General features: G+C 42.5%; 1 protein-coding gene across 3 annotated transcripts in view; it reads right to left on the reverse strand.

Moving 5' to 3' along the window:
• TNPO1 (transportin 1) overlaps positions 1 to 10,095 on the reverse strand; it is a 113,717-nt gene extending 103,622 nt beyond the window's left edge. Inside the window, exons 1-4 of one of the 3 annotated variants that reach the window (XR_008316509.1) lie at positions 9,930 to 10,095; positions 9,647 to 9,760; positions 3,906 to 3,981; positions 1,584 to 1,733 (exon numbers count right to left, since the gene is read on the reverse strand). Coding sequence is in view for 1 of the 3 variants with exons in the window: in XM_053297566.1 (XP_053153541.1) it covers positions 1,584 to 1,733; positions 3,906 to 3,981; positions 9,647 to 9,751 (331 nt within the window). In the remaining 2 variants the exon portion in view is untranslated. The remainder of the gene's footprint in view (positions 1 to 1,583; positions 1,734 to 3,905; positions 3,982 to 9,646; positions 9,761 to 9,929) is intronic. The other 2 variants (XR_008316510.1, XM_053297566.1) reach the window with 2 other exon arrangements.
• Between the last annotated feature and the right edge of the window lie 362 nt (positions 10,096 to 10,457).

Below are 10,457 nucleotides of genomic sequence, written 5' to 3' on the forward strand. Positions count from 1 at the left end.
AGCAGAACCAACAGGGATACACTCCCCCTGTCTAGTCCCTGGAGAAGGTCATCCACCACCAAGTCAGTTTCAGTCAATCCCAGGATGAAACACAGATTGAAAAGGGGCTAGGTAATCTAGATAAACTTTTGCAGCTGCACAGCCACCACACACTATCACCTTGCTTAAAAAGGGAAGATTTGAAACATGCCAATAGTTATGAAGGCTGGTCAAATCAAGGGAGGGCTTTTTTAATAGAGGTCTTACCACCACCTGCTTGAATTATTAGTAGATAACCTGCAGGTTCAAGTACAAGACACTACACAAAGAATTTTTTCAGTGCAGAGAATGTTATCAATCCTTTCAGTCAGGCCTCACAATTTACATTAACCTCCAACATTGAGACCAAAAGCTAATGCTGCAATCCCACATACATTTACTTGGGAGCAGGTCCTAATGAATTCAGTAAGGCTTACCTCCAATTAAACATACACGGGATCAAGCTGCAAAATACCCACACGTTGAATGGCTATATCTAAGTAGTGGTCAACAGGATCAACCTACTGCTATAAATAGCTTCTCTTAAACTGCCTATTTGTAGAACACCAATTCATATAATCCTTCTTTAGTAATGCAGTTTAAGAAATACATCCGCAAAATGTGGCTGGATCAATGAAAATGTTCTCCGCTAAAGCAAAAAATGCTATGCACACTTTGATTATAAAAATGTGATTTATACTTAACTCTATATGATCCTCTTAGACTAGTACAAATCAGAAGCACAACTGGTTATTTATCAACAACTCTGTTTTTAAAAGTGGGAGCAACAATAAATTGTGGCAGATTCAGCTGTCTAGCATGAAGTCATTTAAACACTGCACAACTTAATCAACCATATATGCACAGAATCTAAGAAATGCAACAGATTATGCTTCCCTGGAGTACAGGCAGCAAGCTGCAATCAATTCTTTGCTGCTACATGTCAAAACAACATCACCATACTCCTGAGTCCAAAGTCTGCCTTTCACTGGAAGGATTTGCAAAAGCTAATTATTTTATTTTTATGAGCCCTAACAGATCAGCTCAGTGCTCTGATCAACACTATAATATAGATGTTAGTACAGCAAGTGAAATATAAACATGCTTACTAGTCAGTAGATGTTTATAACCCATTCTAATTGTTTGTCATGCATGTTAAAATAAATTCCTGGCAAGAAATATCATGATTGGCGAAGGGAAATAACAACATCAAGATTTAGTTTCTCAAAGAGGGGGGAGATCAAAGGGGGGGGGAGATCAAGCACACTGTTTTCTGTTAATATTAAATGAAACCAATTTATATGAAAGTAGCAATAAGTTTACTATCAATTGAGATAAGTTGAAATTCAACAATAAATAAAAAATAAAATAAAATAAGCAAATATGTCGAGATATTTAAATATCTTAATGCATACTTGAAACCCTCAATTACTGAAACAGATTTTTTTTAAAGCAAGTTTTAGAAACCCACTTAAAAACACTCAAAAGGCTGCAAGTCATGCTATACAAAACATGCAAAGCTGCCACCAAAAAGCTACAAATAATGTTATGTATCTGCAACTCACCTACAGTGGCTCTGATTAATGGGGAGGAGTCGCCAATATTGTTTAAGCACTCGCTTTTAATGAAGTCAGTTACTCCATTAGGAAAATTGTGAAAGTGGGCTTTCACATTATTCTTCAAAATGAGACCACTCAGTGATCGCGTAGGTTCATCTGTAATAAGAATTTTTTTAAAGATATTTTAAAAAGCTTCGTAAAACAATAAAGCTGCAGGATTCCACAGGATCTTAGCCACTGCCAAAATTCTCACATCATACATGTTTCATTCCTTAAAGCTAACCTTTACCAAATCCAAGAACTTTTTAGGAAAGTAGCCATCACACAAAAATATATAAAATAAAATAATAAATAAAAACCTGCAACCTTGATCCTGCAGTATATATTGAAAACACTCTTGCCTTGGAAAGACCATTTCTTATAAGACCTATCAAAAGTCATGTGGCAGCATTCACTCTGCCAAGCACAGACAGTCAATTTCTGTGCTACAGTTTATGGTCCTTGCTAAACAATAGGAAAACTGGTACTACAATAATGACATGAAGTGCCCAGAGATGTGGGTTTTCTAGAAAATTCTATTTGGAAATGTTCTGGAAAAAATTCCAGAAAAGTTTCCTATTCATGTTTTCTCATTTGCATACAATCTACATGAAAGATTTTCAGAAATAGATTACTATGCACATTTTCTTGATGCCCTAAACAGACTGTGATCCAATTTGGTATGTTATTCGAACTATATACTTAATAGAAGAACCCCACCAGATTACTCTAGTGCTCACAAATCAGTAAAACATATATGTACTCTCTCACACACTTCCTAGGAATAATTATCTGAAAAGGAATGGTCAAGCTTGCCTAATAATTGCATTGGCATCCATTCATTGTCTTTAATGAGTTTTATAAAAGATTTTTTATAAATGGAAAAGTTTCCATAGAAAAATAAGGAAAATTTCCTGGGATACGTTTTGGAAATTTTTTCACACCACATTTCTGAAAATGCCTTACACAAACCAGAGTTTATTCAATCATAAGTACTTAATACTTCAGAGCAGCGGCAAGTCATCCGCCCTGATGAAGAGCCTGGGGATCTTCATTTGACCTGCATATATAGTCTAGAGCTTACAATAAGGCAAATGTTATCCTGAAATAGTCTTATCAGGTGAATAAGCCTGAAAGAACACCACTGGACTGCCATACAATGTTTTTTCTTACAAATAAAAAACGTTTGTGGAAGATGAGGTTGGTTTTGTTTAATGCACTGAAACATGAAAGTGAATTAAATATTTTATTTGCATAACAGCAAAAAAGCATCAGCTTTACATTTTAGGCCAAGTTAATTCTGTTTATCTTTTTACTAAGAAGTTTTTGATTACACAGATTCAATCTTTTTCAAAGATTAATTAAGCAAATTCCAGTGAAGAAGCTTTCCCCTCCAATTATGTTTTGGAGAGTTTTGGCAGAGGACACTTTAATTGCCTCTCATTATTCTGTGATCTGGACTACATTCTGAAACTCTGGCTTTAGAACATACTCAGCTGAACATCTGAACGCCCAGACTCAGCATGTACACAAAACCCAGACCATACACTCTCTGCACACAGGCCACTGTTGCATCCATTACTGCTTTCTCATTAGAATCTAGGGGCTTGTATAATTTAGCCAGAAGTGCAAGGTTACAGATCAAATCCCAAGTCTTCAACAAGGAGCCATAAATAAAAAACAAAGTTTCTTTTAAAAGAAAGGATGCATTTGTGCGCCACTATGCTATGTCACTGTTAAATAAAGTGGCATAAAATATTAAGACAACCAGCAGTTCTGACTTGCACATAACTAAAGCAGCACAAGATAGATGAATATTAGTGGAACCATAGAAAAAAAGAGGCTTCTTTAGTCCATAATTAAGAGGGTCTAGGTACACAAAAATGATTATCACCTTTATCTGTATAAGCATTTAGTTAAAAGAATGGATTTTGCTTCTCTGTAAGATATTGCAGCCATGAGTACACCAGAGTTTTACTGATGCACACTCATTCACAGTTTTTTGAAGAATGATTAGAACCCTTCACTTATATGTTGCCTGACAGACACAGGCATCTCTATCCTAATCAGATTTACTTGAAGCAAGTTTGAATAGAACTTATTTCAAAATAACTGTGCTTGGGATCATAGCATGAGGATGAAGCATTTGTTTACAATTTAGTCTAATCTAATCTTCCACAAAAGCTTGGCAATGGACAAACTAGAAATCTGAAATTCAGCTGTCCATCTTATTTAGTTCTACTAGTAGTACAGTATTTATTAAAGAGTGGTATAAAACTAGTTTCTTACCTTCAGATTTTAATTTTGTAAGAACAAATATCAGGTAGTTGTTGAAATCTGGATATTGATTGAGTTGTTCCAGTTTCTGAAGAGAAGCATTCTGTCAAGGACTATTTCACATAAACTGCAAATTTTTGTCATGTTTAAATACACAGTTAGTACTGGATTAAAGCTATAAAGAAGATCAAAGTACAAAGTCTGCCAAGTCTACCAAGCATAATTGGGGTCCAAATACCAGGTAGCAAGATACTCCAGCAAACATCTGCCAAGTCTTCTCATTTGCCAGTCACCTGGTTGCCAATGGCTAGTTGTTGCCCCAAATAACCATGACTGACAGGATCAAAAACAGCACACCACCATGTGGGACGCATGCATGTCTCTGCCTCCCTCCTTCTTTAAAAGGCTACCTATCCAGCACATTTCTGGATTCTCCATTAAAAGCAATATACTTATCTCCCTCCCCATGTAGGAGATGTAATGTACATGGATACCATACCAATCATCTTCATTTACTTGCCTTGGGCCATACAAGATCTAAAGCAAAACACATATTCACATACTTAAATATCTTATAGCCTGATCCTATGCATATCTGCTCAGGACTATGTTCTGCTGAGTTCAGAGGAATCTTATTGGGAGCAAATGTGCATAGGGTTATATTCTTAGGATATAACGACAGATACTTGCACCATCCGTGTCACACTGACCTCAGTGGGTCTTTACAATGTCAAGGATTGCAATCTGAACTTAGAACAAGATAAAGAGTTGGGAATTTATAGACATTAACTCAGATTAAGTATGCCAGAAAAAAACGCCTTTGATAACACTAAGTAATTTAAATATTAGATATGCATATGACTATTTTAATGCATCTTACTAACCATGCCAAAAGGACATGAAAGCAATCGAGAACACTGGTGTTGCTACAGGAGTATGTTTCATTCTATTGTACTTCAGGCAGTTTCCTATTGTTCTGGACTTTGTTACCTTCAGCAACACAAAATATTCAAGAACTCCTATGAATCTGTCACAGGAGCAGCTATTTGGCATTCTAGCAAGTCATCATACCCAATTAGCTCCCCTTATTACAAAACATTTACTGAACATATTGTATATTGGTCCATCAACAACAAAAACCTCTCTCTAAAGACTAATAACAGAAAGTAGACTGAACACACACCTGCTTCAAAAAGGTATGAGAAGGAGCAGCTTCCCTATCTATCACCAGCAGAGAGTATACCCCTCTAACCAGGAAGAAACCAGCCCAGCAAGCAAGGTGGATGCAAGACCTTTTTTTGTTTTGTCCTAAGACCTGGCTGTTTTCAGCAGGAGAAAAGAAATCCCGAAGAGAGAGTGTGCGTTGGTTTGGGCCTACTTATGCCCAGTTAATAATCAAAAGAATGAAGAGGGGAGAGAGAACATTCCAGCCATCTGGCAGTATTTTGGAAAACAGATCAACTGCTCTCTGTTGTCTGTGTGGAGTATATTTTAGAACTCGGGATAATACACCACATCAGACTAAAATATTATTTATTATTATTTGTATCATCATCATCAACTATTTATACTCTGCTCCTTCAGTGCACTACTGCTTGGAGCAGCTGACAACATTAATAAAATAGACACAATATAAAATAAAAATTAATAAGGTTAAAAAGGTACAAGACCAGGCTAAAACCACAATTGAAAATGAAAACGTTATCAATGAAAAACTAAACACTAAGAAACCTACCCGATAAAAGCAGAGGATAAAATATTCAAAAGCCTCTCAAATAAAGAGAGAAACCACCACATTTTGCTATTGGTAAACCAACGTACAGTATCAGCATATGACCAGGTTTCAGTAAACAGAACTCTTGCTACCTCTGCTGTTGGATGGGGATTGGAAAACCCATGACTAGAAAGTTAGAAAAAACTGGGGCTGGGAGAAAGCTTGTATTCTTTAGTTAGGCTATGCATTCTCCTGCAAAAACTCAGCCAGAGGGAAAAAGAAACCACCTCTCCTTTTCTTCGTGGACATTTTGAGGAAGGGAAGGAGGTCTTCTCTCCCCCAGGCAAAGATGGAAGCTCTAGCTTTTGATAGAGGACTGAACATTTTTGCTCCAATTGTGCACATACGTGCACACATGCCAGTTAGTCCTCCTGACTTACCTAGCGAGCAAGAAGTTGCTCGTTTGAATCTCCACTGGTATGCTTCCCAGACCTATATCAGGCAGCAGCAATATAGGAAGGTTCTGAAAGGCATCATCTCACACTGCGTGGGAGGAGGTAATGGTAAACCCCTCCTGTATTTTACCAAAGAAAACCACAGGGCTCTGTGGTCGCCAGGAGTCAACACCTACTTGAGGACAAAACTTTACTTTATGTGTGCCAGCACTAATTTGTCTCTCCTGCTCATGCTTGCCTCAGGTAACAAATTGAGACATCCATAGGAGATGCTGAAAGACTACTTCCAGCAGATCAGGCACTCCTCACTTCCATTCTCAAAGTACACATGAGGAAGAATGTGCAAAAGCAAAGCAAATGGGGAAATGCCTTCACAGGAAGCCAAACTTCATTGGAAGCAATCTTTTCTTGCAGACTGAATCATGTGAACTCTGTGTTGCTGTTTGAGAGACTGGGTTGGCTCTGTGCAGCTAAGTTTTCCAGCACAGAAAGGAGGCAGGGGATCCTGATTTTGCACTAGCTCCCAGATAGTAAAAAGTGGTGCAGTGTAGAAATGCTTGACTAATGAGTAGAAGGCTGCTGGTTCAAATCCCTGCTGGTACTATATCGGGCAGCAGCGATACAGGAAGATGCTGAAAGGCATCATCTTGTACTGCGTGGGAGATGGCAATGGTAAACCTCTCCTGTATTCTACCAAAAGAAAACCACAGGGCTCTGTGGGCGCCAGGAGTCGAAATCGACTTGATGGCACACTTTACCTTTAACCCTTCATGTTGTCCTCCCAAGGCTGATTAAATAAACAATAAAAACAATCATCCAAGAACAAAGCTACTGTTGGAAACATGGGCTGGAAAACACACTATAAAGTGGACTTCTTTTGTGGAAGAAAAGTTTATGCTAACTTTTTAGCTGTGGTGAGGAGGAACAGATATTTGCTAGACTATGCTGTAGAACAAATGAAGCCATGTCTTGGCAAGTGGCAAAAATAAAGAGCTGTCTATGGCAGGAGAGTTAGGGAAGGGGGAACATGGTATTTTAAATGTGAAGAGCTGCTTTATGAGAGCTGGGTGAAATCAGGGCTGGATTTTGGAGGGAGGGGAAAGAATGTGTGTTTCCTGGTTAGGTATGGTACTGTTACTATGGAGATGGAGAAGCTGTTTGATTTCTAGAAAAAGATGTTCAGGAACTCAGACTTGTGGAGGAGCAAAGTCCTCCTTATTAATTCTATTTTGCGGGGGGGGGAGCGCAGGGCAGACTGTATTTGCTTTGTGAAAAGGGAATGTCACTCTACTTGTGCTCAGAGGTATGTTTAATGTATTCTTTCTAGCTATCAGAAATCAATCATTGGCTACCTAGCCTGGGCACACACTGCTGTGGGAGACATTGGGAGTATCCTTTGGGAACACTTTGATGCATGTCTCTGGAAGGGAGTAGGGTTGCAGGCCAGATAGATGCTGGGCTAATAAGCCAACAGCTTAGGTAATAACTCAAGCCGATATGCATGGACCCTTCATATAACACCTTCCAAGCCACAATCACAGGGTCTTTACAATTCTAGGTTAAGTTCCGGAAAATACTCTTACAGGATTCCAGATAAGCAGGGATTTCCCTACCTGCTATATCACTGGTTCTCAAACCATAAGATTTATAGAATCTATCATTGTTTTATAGACTGTGTTTTATTGTAAACTGCCCCGAGATGTGAGTTTTGGGCGGTATACAAACATGCTAAATAAACAAAATTAAAAGCCTCAACAGGAATTCACAGAGTTCCCAAGAACACGTTCCTCACTAAACCATTCTCAGTATGTGTATCATGACCTAGTCAGGGTAGGAGCAGTAATTTAACCCCATCCTATTCAGTCAGTACAGAGACCAGAGCCCCACCCTGTGGTGATGTGCAGTCAACAAGAATATCAACCACCCTGCTGCACCTGGGAAGTGTCAGGACCACTTTCTGCACTTAGGGAGACTGAGAATTACAGTTTGTTATTCCTAACAATAGCCTAGAGGATGCATATGGGGGAAATGAATATAGCATGGAAATAGGAATTATTCCCAGAATGTCATGCAGCCAGTTAAGGCCACCTAGAACAACCATGTACACAGAGAGATTTCATTTTAAGACTAGCGATTTCAGAAATAAAAGGAGATATTAACTTGGAATTTGCATTTAGTGGAGATAAACACAAATTGTGGAAACTGAAATCTGAGCAAGCCATACCTACAACCCATCAGTATTTTTTTTTAAACCTGAAAAGTATGTTAGTCCTTTTTAAAGAGAACATGTTATCAAGTGTATGGGTAACCCCCTCAAGTAGTTAGCAGAAAACTTATCAAGCATTTGTGTGTATGACTAGGTGTGGTTTTAGTTACAGTCATCCCTGGGAGACTGTATCTTCAACAACAACATCCTGGGAGACTGTATCTTCTACTACAACATCCATTATGGGGTGGGGGGAAGAGAACACAATTATTTTGTATCTTCATCCTATCCATCCACATGCATTCTCTTTTATTGTAGCATCAATGCAGATATAAAAACTGCAAACCTGCAAGAATCCAAGTAAGAAGTGTCTTTGATTTAACTAGTTAAGCCTTTCTAAAAAGTAAACACGACTAGTTTGTGGCTTTTACCATCACAAACACACCCAGCAGCCATTTTTCCATGAAACAATGGTTACTTTATAATGCACCACACATGAAAACTAAGAACAAAGATTTCTAAAACCTACATCTATTTTTCCCACCGTTGAAGGTGACATTTAATCTTCTGTCTACAACAACAAACAGAAATAGTCATTATTTAATAATGCTTTATCGATTAAATTACAGATCGAGGGTTATTTCACCAGGCATTACCACCCACAAAACATTCGGATGGCCCAACAGGCAGCAGAAGCGCCAAAGCCGAAGACCCCAGGGGTCGCAAATCCTGCACCTCCACGTGCTCGTTCAAAAGGAGACCAGCCAAATTATTATCGAAAAGGTAAACGGCTGGCCGAACTGGGCTCGTCTGGAAGAGAAGGGGCGGCATTTCTTCCGGGGACCGGGCCCACCAGGATAATCAGAAGGAAAGTGGAGCCCGCCGCTCCTGGGGGCTGGGCGCTGGCAGAGACCCAGCCGGAGGGGATGGGATGCGGGGGAGGAAAGAGCGCCCAGGAAAGAAGCCGATACCGGAGCTGCCAAGCCTCGAAAAAGAAAACCGGGGCTCGGCGCCAGGCTCGCAACAGGTGCGGGGCCGAGCCGGCCGGCCTGGGGGAAGGGCGCCGAAACCCACAGGCTCCCTTCGCGGTTCAAAGCCCGCGCCACGGCCGGGCCTACAACGCCCCCGGCCTCCACTCGCTAGCTCGTCATCCCCGGCCACTTCAGGGAGGCGGCCGAGCCGCCTCGCCCGGCGAAATCCCTCGCGGAAAGGGAGCGGCGCTGCTGCCCCGGGTCCCTCCTTTCCTCCCTCTCTCGGTGGGCCTCGGGGCAGCGCGGCAAAAGCTGGGCCCGGCCATGCCTCCGCCTCCTGCTGCTGCCGCCACCCCGCCGCTGGGCCGGCCTGCCGCCCAGGAGCCCCGTCCCCCTTCGGAGGATACTTGTTGCACGGCTCTCTGCGTGGTGGTGTCCGGGGACTGCGACTCCTTGAGCAGCTGCAGGATCTGCTGGAGCCCCTGCTCGTCGGGCTTCCACTCGTACTCCATCTTGGCGCTCTGCAAAGACAACAGGCGGCGGCCGCCGTTAGCAGGAGCGGCGGAGGCAGGAGCGATGCTAGGCCCGAGCTGGGAGGGCAGCCCGGCGCCCCCCTCGCCCGCGCCCCGGCCCACGCGCGGGCCCCGCGGCCGCACCCTCGCTCCGGCCGACCACCCTCGCCACACAGACCTGCTGCTCCCTTTTCTCAGCCCCGGCCGCTGCTGCCGCTGCCGCTGCCGCCTACTATGCGCTGCGCGGAGGAGCCGACTGAGTCACCGACGAGAATTTGCAATCTGGCTCCGAGAGCCCCGCCGCCTCGCGTCCCCCTGGGTCCTAGCGCCGTCTCACCCACGCGGGATTGTTTTTCCCCCCCCCTCCTGCTGCCGCCGCCGGCTTCCTCTAGTGCAGCCCAGCTACGCAGACGGAGAAAAACGCAGCCCGCAGAAACGGAATCCGTGCGTCCGCAGAGATTGCCCCTTGTCTGGGCTTAACTAACCTGGCCCAAAATCGTAGAGGGGGCCGAAGGCCATCTAGACCAGCCTCCTGCCCAAAGATCGCCCACCTACCAGCTGGGCCTAGGCAATGCAGACGCGACCACATCTGAGGCTCCAGCAAAGAGCATCAGATGTACCTCCGTCAAAGCAGCCGGCGTCAGCAAGACAGGCAGCCGAATGCCACACGGCAGGTGAAGTTCTCCTCATCCTCACGCACCCCTCA

This window comes from Hemicordylus capensis, chromosome 2 (genome assembly GCF_027244095.1).
Source record: "Hemicordylus capensis ecotype Gifberg chromosome 2, rHemCap1.1.pri, whole genome shotgun sequence".
NCBI classification, from domain to species: Eukaryota; Metazoa; Chordata; class Lepidosauria; order Squamata; family Cordylidae; genus Hemicordylus; species Hemicordylus capensis.